We start from the raw sequence: 19,234 nt of genomic DNA on the forward strand, positions 1-19,234 counted from the left end.
ATGCTGTGAGAGCAGAAATCCAAAACAGAACAGCAGAAGTGTGGAGAGGTGGAGTGAATGGAGCGAGAGAGTGTGGACGTCTTTGATGTTGCAGCTCGGCACAAGACTCGCTCCTCTCAGCGCCAGATGCCGAGGTCCGCTACCTGCCGACCACCTCGACTGGCTGCTCAGCGCTGAGGCAGGGACCGACGACAACTCGCCGTGTCTGAGTCGGCTGTGCTTGCCTGGGCGCACGACAGCCTGCTACAGCCAAGATCATCGTCTTCACAGGTGCGTGGATTCGATGCTGCAGACAGCCTTTGTTTGGCTCTCCAGAACACAATGACGATGGCGAAGACCCTGGCCGCCTGCTCCTGGTCGAGGCGCTTGTGAAAGTGTGGAGGCCGTCGGAGCCTCCGAAACATTTCGCCGACGACACTTGCACACTCGGCCAGATTTGCTGCACGACGCGATGCACATATCCAACATGGCCTCACTTCCGCCCCGCAAGCACGTCATGAAGCACGTAACCAGAGCATGCCGCGCATCTCCATAAGCTTTCGGGAGTCGACCAGCAGCGCGCGTTGGGCTGACCTCCCAGCACTCCAAAATGTGGTCTCGCAGCTTGCTCAGACCATTGCCCAAGCTATGTCGAGCTCGTGGATTGGTGAAGCCGCGTTATTCTACATTCTGCGACCGCTCGCTCTACGAGAATGGCACATTCCATGCTGCTCAAGATGATTCATCATATCATCTGCCTGCTCTAGACGATGCCCGTTCGAGGACATTGGCCACCAGCCACGACAACTTGCATCCACTCGCGAACGACCGTGCTCCGCGTGAAGGATTGTCATCGGGCTTGCAGTCCAGCAATGGTTCGCCTGCAGATGGCCAGCCTGCTCAATCGGCAGCGTCCCGCAAAGTTGGCTCAGATATGCAATACGACGAAACTGGTCTGGAAGTCACGGCGCATGACGATAGAAGCATATCGTTCAACATGTAGGCCGCATCCGCCCTCTATCATCGGATTGATATTGACGATTCAAAGGTCAAACGCAGCTCGCTCAATCACAGGCGTTGCGCGTTTCAAGCTCTGTGTCCGCCAACCTGGAGACGGCCACCTTCGTGGCCCCACCACCTATGCGGAACGGTTACGAATTATGCGCATGCTGGACCACCAAATTCAACAATCTCATACACTCGGCCTAGGCGCCCTTGCTTCGGCTGTCCGAGCAGTTGACAAAACTTTACAGGACGGTCAACGAGTACTGCTCTTTGGCCCTGGTATGACCAAGGCAACCATAACTGCCGATGGCCCACTAGACTATGGGTTTCATGTTCGTTTCCGTAAAGATCACGGGCTCTGCGGCACCCAGATCAAACATTTATTCATTTACGTGTTCGGCAACTACAACGAAGACAGCGCTGTAGAATCCCAAAGCAAATCGGGTCCCATCCAGTTCGACCTGAAACATCTTCAACAAACGGCTGACATGGTGATCGAGCGTATCCGTGACGCCATGAGCTTCCATGAACCAGAAGCTTTATTGAAGACCATTGCGGAGAGTATGCTTCGTGTCCTACGGTTCCGCACACCTCACCTGGGTATCAAAGGCGTTAGTATGACAACTAGGCCTGCATCTGAAGAGCAACCGAGGCTCAAAGTTCATGCCTGCTGGGCAGACGCCGAGTGCGGCGTGCCAGCTGAACACGACCGGCTCTCCAAAGCAGTTGAGGTTAATGTCAAGCAAGTACCGAGAGGCAACCCTTTGGCCGAGCAGGAAAATGATGTCGATGAAGAAGAAAGCGAAGAAATGATCAGCGCCGCGCCAGATGCGGAGAAGTCCAGTCCTCAGCCGAAGCAGGAGGAAAGTGTCCATCTTACGATTCCCCTGCCACTCGTGCGTGTATCAGGTGGCAAGGAGCTTCTATTTGATTCTGGAGAAGTAAAGTAAGTGACCAGAAGCCTCGACCTTCGAGCTCATCACTGACTAGGACTAGGACCAAGTCACTTTGGCGTTTCGGAATGTCGAGATACAAGATTATGTTGAGATGGCCAATTGCAGCCAATCTGCCTCATGATCTAACGCGAGATCTTGTCAAGCAAGCTACAGAAAATGCCATTCAGAAGACATCAGGAGTCGACTGCGCAGCCCTGAGTCACGCTGTTCAGACGTTGCAGACATCGCTTCCGTCTTGTCCATTGGTCACGTTGCAGGTTTTCGATGAGGCTCGTGCCAAGTCACAGAAACTGGAAATGGATCCTCATGCATCGTTATTTACCTTCAGGACGACCCCGGAACGAAAACGAAAAGGTCTTTGGGAATTGGCACTGATTGGCATGCCGATCTCAAATGCACGTATCGCAGATGCCGCATCAGATCAGATCGTCGAGATGGACATGAGGCTCTGTTTCGGTGCGCATCCGGCTGCTAATATGGCGGGCCATGATCGCCTCGAACAGCAGCGTTATGACATGACCCTTGCCGCGATGGAGCTTCTCAGACCAGTGCTCCAAGCAAGCTCCCGGATAACCTGGGAAGAATTTGCAAACGATTGCGTTGGGTCATTGTCTGGTGCACAACTGCCGGTGGAGGGTTGTCCCGCTATTGACCACGTGGCAATTCAAGTCTTCACAGCGTCGGTACATGACGGGCCTCGCAGAACGCTTCGGGGGAGTGCGACATCTTCTTCACAAAACTCCACGGCAATGGTAGCATTGGGCAGTAACCTCGGAAATCGTATTGCGAACATCGAAGCTGCCTGTCGACGGCTTGAGGCCGACCCAGACATCAACATAGTTGGAACAAGCCTACTGTACGAGACCAAGGCAATGTACGTGGAGGAACAAGCAGCCTTTGTGAATGGCATGTGCAAGGTACGTGAACACGGACTGTCGATCACGCAAGACACTGACTTTCCTAGATCCGTACCGATCTTCCGCCCTTTGACCTCCTGAACCGACTCCAGAGCATCGAAAACGAATTGGGGCGCGTGAAGCTGATTGATAAAGGGCCGCGAAACATCGATTTAGACATCGCAACATACGCCCGTGATTCCATCGACTCGGAACGTCTCACCGTTCCTCACAAACAAATGCTTGAGCGAGAATTTGTTCTGCGGCCCTACTGCGAGTGAGTGAGTTTCTTAAACACGTCTTACGTCAGCTAAGCGGTATCCAGCATTCATCCAACTTATGTGCATCCCCGAACAGGGAGGCGTATGGAGAATCACTTGGTAGAGCTCATGAGTGGGGAGAGCACCATGTATCCGTTCACGCCGTTGGCGCCGGAATGCGAGCCATTACGAGCGCTCGAACCTACACGTCGTACATGGTTGATGTCGATTCTGAACGTCACCCCCGACTCATTCTCCGACGGAGGATCACATGAGCCGACCGATATGGATGCTCTAAGGAGAACAGTCAACGCGCATATCTCTGCTGGAGTCACCATTATTGACATAGGCGGCCAGTCGTCCCGTCCAAATGCACCAGACGTGAGCCCGGACGAGGAGATTTCTCGCATATTGCCTGCGATTGAGGTCATCAAGTCAATTCCAGAGGCTAAGCACATCGCTATCAGCGTCGATACGTACCGGGCGGCTGTCGCTAAAGCAGCGGTACACGCTGGGGCTCACATCATTAACGACATATCGGCTGGGACTTTGGACGATGAAATGCTGCCAACCATCGCTCGCCTCGGCTGTACTTACATCATGATGCACATGCGCGGCACACCAGCTACAATGCAAAGTGAACAAAATACCTCGTATCCTGGAGGGCTCATACCGACGATTGCAAATGAGTTAAGAAGCAGGCTCATTGCGGCGCTAAAGGCAGGCATACGGCCCTGGCGCATTATTTTCGACCCTGGAGTAGGTTTCGCGAAGACCGCAGAGCAAAATGCGGAGCTGCTGGGTCGTTTTGGAGAGCTGAGGAACCATCCCAAACTGAAGAATTTCCCCTGGCTCGTAGGCTCGAGTCGAAAAGGTTTCATTGGAAAGTTTACTGGTGCTGAGGATCCAAAGGATCGGACCGAGGGTACCGCTGCTACAGTTACAGCTGCTATCGCTGGCGGAGCGGAGATTGTAAGAGTGCACGATGTGAAGGAGATGTCGAGGGTCGTAAAGATGGCGGATGCGATGTATAGGCGTGCGCCACCTGGCCCGGCGGCTGTGGAGAAAGCGGAAGATGATAGACAGGAACAACTTGAGATTGAAGCTCGCGATGAAGACATGGAAGACGACGAGGAGACGGAGACGGAGACGAAGGCGGAGGACGAGGAGCAAAAGTAGTTCTGAGGCGTGTCTGGCGTTTCTGTTTGCATAGACCAGAGCATAGAAGCATGGCGAAGGCGCAAGGCATTCTATACATGTGTACAAATATGAAATCGTAGCATTCACATACCCTGCTAGAGGGCGAATCACCGTCATTGAAGCGGAGAAGCGAATCAAAATCACAGTACAACGGAGTGACCATATTGGTGACGGATCGTGTGTACTCGCGTGCAGTAAGCAGCTTACAAAGCCCGACCTTCGATTTGTTTCAGCACAAACAAATGCCATCAGCATCATAATTCCTATACAACATCCTGCCTCCCTCCCATCCCATCTCCTCTATTCCGCAACAGGACAATGATCATAATTCCCACTCGCATTATTTCCCCACCAAGTCGGGAACGGATGCGATTTCCCTCCGGCCCCAAACACCGCAAACGAAAGTATAAACAACGCAAACAACGCTCCACCATCAAAAGCTCCCGTCACAAGATACGAGAAATTCTTGAAAAATTTCGGCCGGTAGTTGCGGAGAAAGTATTGCACGAAGAAACCTGAGAGGATTTGGCTGAAGATTACGCAGGTTTGAGAGGCGTTGTAGGGAACGAAGCCGGCGTATTGGATGAATTGGGGGAGGTTGAGGGAGGAGGTGGAGATGTTGTGGATGCGGGGGATGAACTGTTGATTGGAGTGTCAGTGAGTACTGCGATTCGGTGAGGTGGATTATGACTTACATGGACAAAGATGCGATGCAGCACGACAGCGGCGGCTCCGAGGGCGATTGCCACAGTGACCATGTAATATCGGCCGCCAGATTTGTAGAGATATTCGGACAGAGCCCAGGAAGCGGCATTCGTGTTGTAGGATTGGATGTAGGCGCCGCTCCAGGTAGAGTCGCCATTGCCGTTGACGAGGAGATCTTCTTGGCTTGTTACGATTGAGATCATGACGGCGTAGTTGATGAAACCGCCGAATACGGTGCCCCAGATTTGGGTAAGGAACATGACTCGGGGAGGAATTTTGACTGTAAACTATGTCAGCATTGGTCTTGGATGAAAAGGAACCGAGGTTCGACTCACGATACTCGCCCATCTTGAGATCGTTGGACAGGTTGACGGTGTTGATGATCAAGTTGTGAGACCATGCTGCAAAGTACATGTTTCCTATCGGTCGACCAGGGAGTACGAAACCAGCAATCATTTTCGACAGATTGTTAGTGGCAATGCCGTTGCCATACCGGGAATAGAGGATGGTGCTCTGCAAGACGAGCTGTGTTAGTGTCGTATCAGATATCGCCACAGTCTCAGATTTGGACTCACAATGGGAGCAATGATCACGGCCGTAAGCAGTGACACCAAATACGCCCAAAAGGGCAAAGTGATGTTCTCTTTCACGACAACGATAGTACCAAGCACGAAACTGCCCACGAGGACAATGGTATACCACCACCACGGACATTCCTTGTAGTGCTTTGCCATGTGCTGGTGATGGCGGTCGCCGGAAACGTCTGTCCGCGACTCCTTGTATGCTCTGACGATATCACCTCCCCAGAACAAGGCGACATGGGTGATGAGTGCGCCAATCTGAACTAGAGGTCAGCTATGCGAAGTTGTAACAAGACAATGGTGAACGCTAGCACATACCGCAGCATTTGCCATGAACACAGCATACGCGAAACTGCCCGCCAACCTGGGCAGACCCTGTTCAGCAAGGACTGCTTTGTCGAGTATGCCATTTTTGAAGACCTTGGAAATGGGATAGCTGGATCCGTCGGCAGATCGTAAGGTTGTAGACATGAACGGCAAAGACTTGGCGTCCCAAATATTCGCGTACCAAATAATGATCATCATAATGAAGCAGGTGAAGAAACCAACTGCGGCATTTGCTTGTAACTTCAATGGTAGCGATGTTTGGTAAGATGTGATCTGCGGACATTATCCTCAGCGTTAGCTATCAGGAGCAGTGCACAAAGACAGCCCAGACAGATGGAAGGATTGGCCATAAACTTACATATTGCCAGTCAAACGACAGACTGAACAATCCCAAGCCCTCGTTGTTAGTCGCTCCGCCAAAGAACCTGGTCAAAGTTTCGGCCTTGGGTCCTGTAGCACGCATTGCAGCTAAGCACGGGATCGAGACAGAATTGAGCCACGGGAAAATGTACGACGGGAGGAATTCGTAGAAGAACATGCCCACGAAGCTGTACCAAAACCAGCGAAGAGGCTTCGAGCTCTTAACTTCTTGCCAGTGCAGACCTTGCAATGTCTTCACTGTAGGCAGTGTACCCCAGTATACCGCTTCAACGTGATACACACAAATAGGTCGGAACAATCCAGTGAGACCATACCCGAAGAGACCGATTGAAATGATGCTCAGGATGACCGTGGCGGCACTGATGGGTAGGTCATAAAACAGCTTTTGTGCGGCGAATATGGTGCAAGTCGCGGAAGCGTTGGAGGCAGCCGTGGCAGTGATGGCCGCAATTGCATGTTCCTTTAGTGTCCATGGGCCGTAGTTGAAGAAGCATAGCACGCTGATCCAGAGTGGCAGTTTGCCTTGACCGCCTCGGGCTTTCCATCGTGCCTCGTATACATCGCCGCGTGGCAAGAACATGGCCCAGGCTCCGCCAGCGAAATAGGCTATCAGCACGATGAAGGTGCCTTGGATGGTGACGACGGTGGGTTTGAACTGATTGCGGGATAAAGATCGTCAGTATCGCTGTGCTTCTCGCACAATAGGAGTTCGCATCTCTGTTCGGACGATGTTGACAGCACACTCACATGATAGATCTGGGTCATGACAGCCTGGAAAGCTGACAGTGCCGTGGCCAAGAACATGCTGCGGAACGTCAAAGGGTTCTCGAAATCATCCCTCATCGGCAGTAAGTGGAAAGCTGCATAGGATGCGGTCGCGATGACCACATCGTCTCTCTCCTCCTCGCTGTCTTCGGATTGAGTGACGGTCGGGTGTCCATTCTTGATATCAGATTCGCGGGACAGCGCATCGTCTGCTGGCAGTACAGCATGGTCGGGCAGCTTGGAGGCAGAGAAGAGCGCCCCATCGGGGTCGACATGACTCTTTTCCATGGTTGTTGTCGGTGATCACAGAAGTGGTGTGTTCCGATCACATCTGGTCCTTGTTGTACTGAATCGCGGGCTGGCGCTCGAGGTGCAAACTGTAAAACGTCGAACAGTGCGAGTGTGCCACTTCTCAGCGAAACCATGGCGCAAGATATATAAGACGCCTAGCATCCCATCAAGCCTGCTTGGCCAGAATCTTAACCTCCGTGCAAGACCGAGATGCCACGCGACAGCGGGGCCAATGTGGGACGGAAAAGCCTCAACGCAGACTGATTTTCCGATATTTGGAGCATACCCTACAATACACTAGGTCCATCTCGGCAGGTCTCCAGATGGCGTCTTCACTGGCAGAATAAAATGTCAGATAGCACGATATATGCTAGCCATTTCGTGATGGTCCACCTTCCCGAAGGCTTGCCGCTTATACGAGGTTTCACTAATCATTCTCAGGGCTGTACCAGTCTTGGGGCTCTGTTCTCATGGCAGAAACTGCGAAGATCTGGGCTTGAAAGTGATGGAAATTATGCAGTTCCGTAGTCGAGGTTGCTGCGCCGAAGAACGAAGGGATTGTGGCAGAGGGAGGCTGGGAGTCCTGCTCAAAAGTGGTGGGATGGTTTGGACCACCGGATATCCTTCTCATCGTGAGATCGCGTGCGTGCAGGGGTCCATTGCGCAAAGTTGTTGGGCTGCTGGCAGTCGAGAACATCGACAGCAGAAGAGGGTCGAGATGATCGTGTTTATGCCAGAGATGTGGAGTGTCAATTGAAGAAGGCGCTCGGCATTACATAAGTCATCCTTCCCGCTTCGACTTCAACTCGGACCCTAAACACCCAAAGGACATCAACTCAACCCAAAACGGGCACCCCTGGCTCTCACTGTTCCTTGTCACATGTGCCAAGACGGGCTTGCATCTTTGTCGTGACATGCGGTTTCCAGAAAGCATGAAGCACGAGCTTCAGCATACAGTTATGGCCCTGCACTAACCGCTGACATTTACTAACCTTTTGAACGCAGACAAGACGCTTCGTCAATGTACATGGCTGCTATGCCATGAGCTTAGGCCGAGGCGTCATAGTAAAGTACCAGCGATCAAATACCCGAACGAGGATTCGCACATCACATTCGAAGCCTCATACTCTTGGACTCGTTGCCCCTAAGGCGCCTTTGCTTAATCGTCTCCGTTTCCAGGTTTGGCTGAACGTATCAGCCTGCACCCAACTATTAATCGATGCTTGGAACCACTCCTAGTCTTCACTCAATCCTGAAGAACCAGAAAATCACAGCCAACCGATTAGAAACGACTCCTTATCCAATATTTGGCATTTTTGGCATTTTTGGGCCTCGTTCCGTGCATGCGTGGCAAAGAGAGACAATCAATTCCTACGCACCATCTGCATGGGGAAAGATAGCGAGCACTGACAACAATCCAGCAGCCATCGTGGGCGCCGCCTTTTTACTTTGGCCGGTCGTTCATCGCGTCGCTTTTGCTCAGCAACGAGCATGTGAAATGAACCAAGAGCTTTGGATGTCGTGGAACGATCTTCGGTGGCATCTTGATCGGGGTGAGCGTTGCGTGTTTGAAGATCAGTCGGCCCCCAGTTCAGGACAATCGCACTACAGGAATAAAGTGAGTTTATAAAGCACCCATTTGACTCTCGCTCGTCCCAGACTGACCCCTTCTTTACATTGCGTCTAGGGCGGAAGTTATGCTCATTCATTTGGAGGAGAGAGCCGTTGGTATCAGCCTCAAGAAAATGCGCAGTCTCGATGGGAACGATATCAGGCGTTGTCCAACCGCCAGGGCCTCGTATGCCTGCAAAACCATAACATTGCCACATGCCATTGCTCTGAAGCCACTTGTACTCCATCAGGACTTCCTGCCCTATAGCTGGCGATTCTTCGATCACTCCGGTGTGTCTCATCACAACCCAAGATATAGCTTCCTGCTTCTGCCTGTCGACCATGACCTCGCAATCTAATATTGCAGTACTGAAGGTGGTAGTCTTGATAGATCGCATGTACTGATGAAATTTGTCCCTAGCATCCGGATCATCACTGTCGACTTCGCAGTCAACATCGACACCAAGATGTGTGTAGCTCGGTGATAAGTATCGAGTCACAAACGGAGAGTCCAACCGTCTGTCGTCGCAGATGGCGATCTTGGCTAAGGTAAGCCAACGCACCCATTCTGCGGTCCTAGTATCTGTTAAGTCGATGCTATGGTCAGCGAGCAGCAGAAGTCCATCGGGAAGAGATCGCACGAGGCTACCTTCATCTTGAGGCTTAGGTGCCTCCGATTCTTTGTGTATACGAAACATCCCGTTGTGCTGCACGCAGACGCAGCGAAGTCCCGCTCCAGTGCACTGCTTGCATTCCAGACCTCTTACATTGTGTTGAGCAGCTTGAACTGACTCCAGCACATCGACCATCGCCTTGTCTTTCGAGTGTGTAGCCACCATGGATTTGAAATCGGAAGTGGTTAGAGTACGCACTGAGCACTAAGACGTGCTTTCTCGAATGTACACCACCATTGGACACATGGAGTCGGAAAATGCTGCTTAACACGGAGCGTTGAAATAACGATTTCGACTTTGGTTTCTGCTTGCGAACTCATGTAGCGCATCCTGCACTTCCGTTCTCTCGCATAGAACTAGAGTGGTGAACATCCATACGAGGCCAAACGACTAGTTTCAATACATTCGCAATATCGAAGCTGATTCGTCACTTCTATTTATTTCATGACTCGTGACACTTCTATCGGCCGCAAGAAATTGCAACTTCCAATGGATATCTCCTAAGGCACGAGGCGCCAAGTAACCTAATGGCAGGGCACCCCAAGCTTCTCTCACTCACGCACGCTACAGCCCCTCCATACATACGGAGATCGGATGGCAGGGTACGTCTCGATTCCTAGGCATATGTAACCTTCCTGACAGCCCATTCAGAGCAACTTTGCCCGGAGCTCATTCCCAAACACATCTGTGATCTCTTGGACATCCGTCAATTGAGTCGATATCGAACAACTCCGAGCAACGTGCGCTCTGGAACAGTCTTCGAATTGGATGTTCCTGGCACTCGCAGAGGCAGTCAATTGAAGAGACATTCGGGGATTCCTTCTTGAACAGGAAAATACAGTTATTGCGCCGTAACTACAGTCCGGGTGGAGATCGCGTCATGTTTAGGATTCGAAGTCGCTAGGGATCCTGGACCAAGAATGTTTGAGGACCGCAAGATGTCGGATAAATAGCATATGAACTTGGCATAACATCGCTCGAGCCCGATGTGAACCATAGCGTTGCCCAAAATGAATTTCCCCTCATCCCGACTATGCCATCCATTGTGGAGAGACCAGGCATGGAGGTGACAAAGACAGTACCAGAGACAGATTATCCCTGCTTTTGCTGACTTATGACGCGAATTCACGCCCTATAGGACCAGGGCTTGCGCCACTGGAAAGTTGGTAATCTCAGTCGCTATGTGGAATGTTATCGGAGGACCGAACCATGTTTTCAATGGACGGGCAAGCGGATAATGCGTCGTATCAAGACGCGCGTTGTGCCACGGCTTCGATAGTTCAAGGACAAATTGCGGGCACCCAACATTCCAGCATGATAAGACGACGCAGGCATACGACTCAGCAGCGGAAGGAAAAAGCTGAGATTCACATCATGCGTACACACCGCCTGCCAGTTTGATGTTTGCCAATTTCTTCATATCGAAAGTGCGGGTAATACGACCCGCAGTACAGGAAATCAATGTGCAGCGTGCAATGCGTTAGTTGATTCATGGTCAGGGGTACCACAGCTATTTGTCTCTGTCTGGATTGGGGCACGGACAATAATTGGATTTGAGTCAGGGAGATGCTCCTTGGCACAAAAATGCATGGCTGGCATTACACCTGGGCTAACCACTGGTAGCAAGCTGCTAACGCCAGTACAGCATCGTACCCCTGGGTGGCCTTGCTGTCCAGACAACGAACCCCAATGCCTTGCCACTTCACAAAGCATCACATGGAATATTGCAAGAGAGTCCGCTTTTGAGAGGCAGGATCTGCCTGCCATAAGATGTTGACAGTGCCCTAATTGTTCGACCTCCATAGCATCCCGGTCTAGTTTTGCCCTAAGAGAAAAGTGCCAAGAGCTCTGAAAATAGAGAAAGGTTGACGATCATATTCGGGCCATCTGGGCCAGTCTTGGTCTCCCTGGGCCTGCCAATACCTCGCGGCTGTAATCATACTCCATAGTGTTCCGTCCCATGCAAGAGGTTCAGAAAGCATTGTGCGTGAATTCGACTAGCCTTTGATCTCCATTTTCCCGGACCAAGACTATGATTGCGGCGACGATGCCCAGTGATTCTTTTCGTAGGAAACACATCTGAATGGCGATTCAATTGATTCGGCGAAGGTACTTCCAAACGATACCGCAAGAGGTCCATCATCCCTGCGCCATCAGTACTCAGGCCACCAGCAACGACGGTCTTGCCGATGTGCTTGCTGGCGATTTGGATCGTAAATCGGACGCAACTTCGGCTCAAATGGATTCCATCTTCGTGGTATTGCTCCAAGCTTTTCTGCCCTACCGTCTGAGATGCAGCACACCGGTCATGTCTTCTCGTTCGAGCAAGCGCTTCACAGCCTTTAGCTCCGTCCAGCAATGACCTCGTAAAAAGAGAAGACAGACTTCATTCATGCGTGAAGTTTACACGCGACAGCGGACGGGTTCGTCCAGTGAGAACTTTCACAGATCAAAGCGTCAGACGACTCCAACTGTCAACACGGCTGCACGTCGCCAAGTCGCCATGAGTTGTAGGGAAACCAGAGCACCAATTTGACTGCGTCAGAACTTCTCAGGCTCTTGCGAAACTTCATAAGTAAGATCAAGGAGAACCAAGAGATAGATGAAAACAACTGTCAAGCGAAAATTATACATGTTAACAGACAACATCCTGAGTCAATGCAAAGGAGCAAAGTCAAGCATCTCTGGTCTGTTCACATCCAGCTATCGGTCTGGCTGGCATTATATTTTGGAGGTCTGTCTCCTTTCACTTCCGAATCAATCTACCTTACAAGCATTGATGCTGGTCACACGTTGGTTTCTGTGTCTTGAATCGACTATAGCCCCTCCCGTCGGCCTTATTGTCGACGTGTGTGTTCTTGGGTACTCCAAGAGTACTCGTCTATATAAGATCGACTGAAAATCACTGAATACGTACATCTCCTACCAATAAGACTCATCGACACTGGATATAGGATCACTTACCTTCACCTGAAATCTATCCACCTCTTGCAAAACGTCCCTTTCTCTTTTTGGGTGTTTTCGATCACAGCAAGTGGTCGATCCGACACGCTGCAGGCTGGCTGCTGCAAACGACCGGATGATTGATCAGATAAGCACTTGATTGACTACGTCGGAACACTCATACCCAAGCCGTTTGCTGGTATCAGCAGTGCCACGGCCAGATCCACCAGTGCCGGTGGAGGCACAACTAGGTCGAGGTGCCATGGTCAGGAGGCGTCGAGTCGGTCGTGAAGGAGAAGCGTGGTGAGAGCGTAGCTACGGAATGGAAGAGGCTGCGAGATAGAAGAGGGCGCCGAATAGAGGAGTGCGGCAACGAATCCTGATTCAGAGGCTGTGTGCCGTCTTGTTTGTTGGCTGCGTGACGCTGCGCACTGCGCACTGGCTCCCTTGGCACGCGCACTCTTGCCTCCACGAATTTAGGGAAATTTCGCAGCCAAGGGCGACTTTAGACGACCGAACTACGTCTCCATTGCATCGAGTAAGTGAATCTGCGTGTACCAAAGACACAGGACTAACTCCGTCTGCTGCCAGCTAGCCATGGCAGTCAACTTCGCCATCCCCTTATGGGGCTTTAGCAAACGCGCCTCCTTAAAGGACTAGCTCGACCGCTTCTTTGACGATAACGATACGAAAGACCAGTACACCCGGCTTGTCGAGGAGATTGAAGCTCTCCAAGCCGACGTAGAGGCGGGTCGAAGACATCGATGGCACGCACCCAAGACGCAGAAGCGCGAAGACGCCCATCTATCTCTCTACAAGCATTTCGTGCTCGGAATCGTCCAAGGCCGTGCCGATTGGGAAGAAGCGACAGAGGCGGAGGGGAAGCACGAGCTTTTCCTGCTTGAATTCGATAAATTGGTACACAACATGCAACTGTAAGTGGTCCCATCGTGTGTCCCTCCCGAAATTCACCACCTACTCTGCACATGAATCTGGATCCAGTGTCCATCAGCCCAGCACAAACCTGTCAGAGAGGCGGCAACCGCTTCTTCTTTCTCTGGAGGAATATGAGGTTGTCTGCTCATCAGGCGGGAGATGGCGTCCATTCTCATTGCACAAGCTGGCCTGAGACACGCATGTGGCATCTGCTACCTCGTCTTCTCCCTCTGGGGGAGGACGAGGTTGTCTGCTCACCAGGTTGGAAACGGCGTCCATTGTCATTGCACAAGCGGGACAGAGATACGTATGTGGCATTTGCTAACCTTCTTGTAGCTTCTTGACTTGGATCTTCAAGCGTGCTGTGCCGATGGCTCGGGCTGCGAGAGTGATCGAGTTTCGCACTCTTGGCCAATACCGCGACTCTCTCATGTTCTGGGCCAGCTACTACGCCTCGCTGGAAGGAGACCGTACGCTGCCGCGGGCGAAACTCTTCCAGAAGCTCACTCTGCAGATGAGATATGCCCACAGCAAATACAAGGGGCCCACACCAAAGAAGGACAAGACCTGGCTAGGACTTGCCGAAATACGCCAGCTGCTCGACCACGAAGCCACCGCCAATAGGTGTATTGAGCTCTCAGAACAGCACCAAGTTCTCTGGTGTATTGCAAGACTCACCGCCCTCCGTCCCGGCTCTCTCTGTCCCGGAGGCCCTCTGTCACGCGTCCAGGCTCTCACCTGGAAGAACTTTCGCTTCTTCCGCGGAGACGAGAAAGACGAGTTCCACTGCCAGATGACTGTGGATCACATCAACATCAAGCGTCCAGAAGACCCGGAATCTCGGCTAGAGCGAGAAATTACTACATTCCCCCTGACGCTTCGATTCTCGTCTCCACGACCGGAGAATATCGTCTTTTCTCCCGCTCATCGCTTGCTCGTGATTTCCATTCGCCACGGAATCTTAGAAGATATCGATACACTGGAAGACTTGTTTGAAGGGAAGCAGCACGAGATTATGGTGAAGCTGGGCAAGCAGCAGGACATCGTGTTCTACAGAGGCATCGCCAAGGGCACTGCCCTCGACAAGTCAAAGCCTCTCACATCTAACGCATTGACTGAGTACCTCAAGCGACGTGGCCGCCAGCTGGGATATACCAAAGACATCTCAATGTACAGCATTCGCCGACGAGTCGCTATGGACATGGTCAAGCGTGCGGACATGGAGATCGCACGCTTCCTGCTGGGTCATGCTCCGGACAGCCATACGCTCCCAGTCACTCGATCTTACGGGCCATCTCGTCGACGATGGGGTGCGAAATGAGGGAACGTCCAATGGCCAAGCCGATTTATACTTCAAGACGCTGACAACGATGAAGGACCGTCGTCCAATAAGAGCATCGATGCTTGGAATGAAAACGTTTCTTGCACTTCACGATGATTCGGGAAGAACAAGTGCTGTCATCTGGCGATGGTTCAGGGAGTGGTGGAACGTGAATGACCGACTTTGCCCGGGCTGTAGGAAAAGTCCCCGGCATGGAGGTCACCAATCAAGATAAGAGAAATTCCTCTTTGGCCTGCCCAAAGTTTGGGTTTCCGGACGCAACTCTCGCGTGGGCCGTACCTTATCGGGCCAAGCATTAGGTAAAAGTCCGAATGAGATCAGATCAGATCGTATTCAGAAATCTAACACATTGGTGTTGCGAAAACGAGACCAGCCTTCCCGGGCTTAACAATCGATCTAAGAATACTGCTGACGATCGTTGTGACAGCCGTCGTATAAGTCGTACCGACGAAGACGGTCGACTTGAGGAGCATAGATAAAAGTGTGAAAAGCCCGGGCAGGCCGACAGAGATCATCGCTGCGATCAATATTTCCCAGATCCTTCTGTCTTACACATCGTCTTCAGAAGATATTTTCCAACAGATTCCATTACAGTCCTAGCAAAGAGCACGTACGACAAGGAGCTATCATGAAGCACATCATTGCAAGCGTCGCAATCGCGCTAGCTGCGCTTCCAAGCGTTCGTGCATGGTGCTGTCATGCAGACACTAAGGAGCAGACCGCTAAATACAGTCAAATCTGCTACGATGCCGATCCTGACTATCCAGTCGGATATTGCGTACGTTTTTGAGCAGCAAATTGGTGACTATACGCGGACACTGATTGATTCAGTGTCTGAAAGGCAAAAATATGCATAGTTGCACCGCCAATACGGTCTACACTATATACAAAGAGTAAGCATCGATCTTCCCCAGAACCTTATGTAGTGGAGAACTCTTCCAGAGTATCTGCTAATCGTTGGAACTTTCCAGCCCAAAGGGATCTTTCCTCCAGCTTCCGAGTGGATGCCAAAACCCTGAGGGAGCCAGTACGTTCTCTATGCTGCACTGCAACTCATGTGGAATGTCTGCTTACTTTGGAATATTCAGTCACTTGTCAATACCTCCATTGATGGGGACAGTACGATCACAGGGCATAGCCGCTTTGACGTGAGTATTGCAATGTGCTACGATGGTCATAGAAAACGCTCTCTACGTAAATACAACCATAGCCATGGGAATTCAGTTTCCCGACTCGACATTGAGGCCATCACAATCATATACCGAGTAAGTAATTGATGGCACCACCACCAGATCGCTCCGTGCAATTCAGCTCATGTATGATCGGTACTTTCTTGTCAACTTGTTTGATGCAAGTCGTTGCAGACGATGCGGCAGGGTGTGCTTTGATCACTTCCTATGGCTTCTTGCATTGCTTTGTTCAAAATAAGGATTATATTTGTTTGGCAACCATCCATATGCAATAATGGGTGCCACCATCCTTCCAGATTCGTGGAGTAGGTCTCCAATCCATCCAAATTGGGGCGCGTGGTCTATGGTATCATTCTTCCTTAGCAACAAGCTTCACGCTAACTCGATCGGGGTGACACACGTTGTTTCGAGGGAGTTTGAATCCAACACAGGGACATTCTCATCGTCTCCGAGTACAGTGATGACTATCACTCGCAGTTTGGGAGGTTCCACAGTGTTACTGTTCTCCGATTCTACAACTGGGTTACGGTGAGGCGTATGTAGTACATATTAGACTCATGTGTTCAATGCTCACATTCGGGCGCGTGGTCTAGTGGTATGATTCTTCCTTAGCATTTGTCAGCAACGACACTGTGTGGAAGAGGTCCTGGGTTCAATTCCCAGCGCGTCCACTTCTTTTGTCCTGTATAGGGACAACGGAGGAGTAGTTGTGATATTTTTGTCCTTGGGGAAGGTGCGGAGTGAATGAAATTTGCAGCCGGCTATGTTTCCGGATGTTGCGCATTTTCTTTTGCTCCGAGGAGTCTAGATCTCTGGCGACATTGTACGTCCGTCGAGAATGTGTCTAGTTGCTTTGTGCTGCTTGCAGCATGTCCTTGTTGGGGAGTCGGGACAGGGCGAAGCTCGAAGTGAAACTTTTGGGCTTGCCAAGCATTTTTGCAGCGATCCATGATAGCGTTCAACGGGTGTGATAAGCCGGATTGATTGCCGTCTGATCGTTTGCTTCTATTGACTTGATGTTGTGAGTTAATGCTTCATGATATCGCTTCGTTGTGTTTTGCAGACCATGAAGTGAAGTCGTCAAAACGCCAAGCCTGCAACTTTTGTCGCCGATTCCGGCTTTCCAAAACGCTTTCGCCCTCTGCAGTCAATCTGCTGGACAGTGGCCGCAAATCTCCCTGAGAGAAACAAGGACAACCAGGAATCTATTCGTTCCGCTGCAAACAATCGCACGCAAATCACTCTCCAACGTGTACGCGTAAAGAAAGGCATGCCAGCATTTCATTCCCATCATTCTCAGCGTAGAAGCATATAGACATTACCCACTACCCGACAGTGAAGTCTACCAACTTATGCTCTGGCAGCCTCGGCTTGAGCTTGCTGCTTCTCCATATCTTCGATGAATCGTTCCCATATTTCAATGTTGCCCTGAAAGAATCTGATGTTGGCATCGGCCAGTCCACCCAGCTCATCTCGAAACTCAATAGCTTTGATGCGTTCAAAGTCACCAACTTCCTTCACGACCTCCTCATCGAACGCTTCGCTTGTCTTCTTCGCAGCCTCCACTTCTGTTGTGAGTCGTGAAATTTGCACTTCAAGCTTCCGCTGCCTTTCGCGTCGAGATTGTTCGTGATCCACGCCTCTCACGTCCTCAATCTTTTGTCGCAGAAAGCCAGAAGCACCCATAGAGCCATGACTTGCCAGCGTGTCCCGTTCCTGCGCGGCTTTTTGAAGGTAATCTGTGAGTGCTTCGAAATCCAATTGCTTTTGTTCCCGCGTCTTCAGCAGCGACTTGACAGATGTGATATAAGCCTCCATGTCTTTGAGAGATCCAAGGTAATCCTGGTCAGTGAACTCTTTCAGCCCTTGCCACCCTTCGCTTGTGGCATTGACAGAAGTCGCAAACTTGGTCAATTCGTCGTTAATGCCCGGCTCAAGTGCAGCTAGCCTCTGGAACTGCTCTGCCAAATCTCGATAGTCGTTTTCCAAATCGCCTTCTCGTTTCGCAACACGTGCCACAGTTTTGCTCACAGTCCCGAGATCGTCGTCTAATTTGGAAGCTCTCTCGTTGACCTCCTGGAATTTCTTGTCCGTCTTGTGCGGCTTGGTGAAGGCGTTAAGGAAGCTGTCGGTCCAGCTCTCGAGCACGCCTCCACTGCCGCCATCACTGCCACTCATGCCTCGATTCGGCCTGGACTTCATCACGGAATTCCAATCAGTTGATTCCAGAAATAAAGTCAAGAGTGTCGCTCTTCGCAGCACTGGGTGCCGCGTCAGTCGTGCGAGAAAGCGGTTCAAAGAATATGCACGCCGCGAAGTGAAGTCCGGACCAAAGCGATCGCCTCGCACATACGACATATTATGTTTATCCGGAAGAGGCGGCACGGCGCATTGCGGATATTCTTTTGCAAGTGTGCGGTAGAGGAAGACAAAGTCCGTGAAGCGCCGTCGTACTTTTGTGTGCGAGTTTTGATACGACTTGAAGTCCGTTTCGGTTGTCACCAGGTAGGAAACATATACTGTTTGCGTGCCTTCGCCTTCCTTCTGAGGACTCCCAACGGTGCACAATAGTCTGCCATGGGCTCCAGGTCCAGCAAGATCTATTGAGTCGGCATTTGCGCCAGCCTGCTGCCACTCCGGGTCATCATAGTCATTACTACTCCTTCCAGCTCCGTCCATGTTGTTGCTGCCTGGCTGGGCAGGCGAGGTATTGGAGAATCTGCGTTGTGGCCGTCGTTGGTACTTGTTATATCTCTTGCGTAGATTCGAAGTGAGTCCTCCTATTACTCCTTCCTCGCTGGGTGAATCGTGTCCGTCGTAGTGCGATTCGGGCAGCTGGTCGTTTTCGATGAGCTCAAAGTCGTCCTCGTCTGCGGCGCTACCAGCTTGCGAGTTGAGGTCGATAACGGAGCTGTGCGCGGACGACACGGGTGAAGCTTCGTATGAATCTATGGTGGGCGGTGTTCTGGCAAAGGGCAGCGGTGGAGGCTGGTCGTCGTCGTTGCGGTCGTGGGAGTTTGTTGGCGTGAGACGATCGTGGGAGCTCCAGACGTTGTCGGACGGTACGTCAGTGTCGCCGACCCCGGCAACGTGGCTGGCGCCGTCTCGCGAAGACATCGTTGGGTCGGTGCTCTGTGCGGCGAAACATACGATTCTGGGTGGGTGGAGAGAGCGAGAAGAACATGTCGGTAG

At 51.4% G+C, this 19,234-nt stretch overlaps 5 protein-coding genes and 1 non-coding gene across 6 annotated transcripts; 3 read left to right on the forward strand and 3 right to left on the reverse strand.

The window, feature by feature from the left end:
• Nucleotides 1–589: 589 nt before the first annotated feature.
• RHO25_005979 (uncharacterized protein) lies at nt 590–4,275 on the forward strand (the record flags this gene model as incomplete). Its single annotated transcript, XM_023596842.2, has 5 exons — nt 590–978; nt 1,028–1,930; nt 1,981–2,857; nt 2,905–3,113; nt 3,162–4,275. The coding sequence occupies 5 exons, from the start codon at nt 590–592 to the stop codon at nt 4,273–4,275; spliced, it is 3,492 nt and encodes a 1,163-aa protein (XP_023452345.1).
• Nucleotides 4,276–4,596: 321 nt separating this feature from the next.
• On the reverse strand, nt 4,597–7,343 carry RHO25_005980 (uncharacterized protein; the record flags this gene model as incomplete). Its single annotated transcript, XM_023596843.1, has 7 exons — nt 4,597–4,935; nt 4,992–5,281; nt 5,337–5,514; nt 5,577–5,840; nt 5,901–6,182; nt 6,268–6,945; nt 7,038–7,343. The coding sequence occupies 7 exons, from the start codon at nt 7,341–7,343 to the stop codon at nt 4,597–4,599; spliced, it is 2,337 nt and encodes a 778-aa protein (XP_023452876.1).
• A 1,578-nt stretch (nt 7,344–8,921) lies between these two features.
• On the reverse strand, nt 8,922–9,796 carry RHO25_005981 (uncharacterized protein; the record flags this gene model as incomplete). The annotated part of the gene is made up of 2 exons (XM_065602725.1): nt 8,922–8,951; nt 9,023–9,796. 2 exons carry the CDS (start codon nt 9,794–9,796, stop codon nt 8,922–8,924), a joined length of 804 nt encoding a protein of 267 aa, XP_065458797.1.
• Nucleotides 9,797–12,289: 2,493 nt separating this feature from the next.
• On the forward strand, nt 12,290–14,831 carry RHO25_005982 (uncharacterized protein; the record flags this gene model as incomplete). Its single annotated transcript, XM_023596844.2, has 5 exons — nt 12,290–12,365; nt 12,454–12,479; nt 13,055–13,112; nt 13,269–13,509; nt 13,847–14,831. 5 exons carry the CDS (start codon nt 12,290–12,292, stop codon nt 14,829–14,831), a joined length of 1,386 nt encoding a protein of 461 aa, XP_023452877.2.
• A 1,789-nt stretch (nt 14,832–16,620) lies between these two features.
• RHO25_005983 lies at nt 16,621–16,713 on the forward strand. Its single transcript has one exon. It is a non-coding gene; the product is annotated as a tRNA-Ala (tRNA).
• Nucleotides 16,714–17,392: 679 nt separating this feature from the next.
• Nucleotides 17,393–19,159, reverse strand: SNX4 (intercellular trafficking and secretion; the record flags this gene model as incomplete). Its single annotated transcript, XM_023596845.2, has 1 exon — nt 17,393–19,159. The coding sequence occupies one exon, from the start codon at nt 19,157–19,159 to the stop codon at nt 17,393–17,395; it is 1,767 nt and encodes a 588-aa protein (XP_023452880.1).
• Between the last annotated feature and the right edge of the window lie 75 nt (nt 19,160–19,234).

The sequence above is a fragment of the Cercospora beticola genome, chromosome 4 (assembly GCF_033473495.1).
Source record: "Cercospora beticola chromosome 4, complete sequence".
Lineage (NCBI taxonomy): Eukaryota > Fungi > Ascomycota > Dothideomycetes > Mycosphaerellales > Mycosphaerellaceae > Cercospora > Cercospora beticola.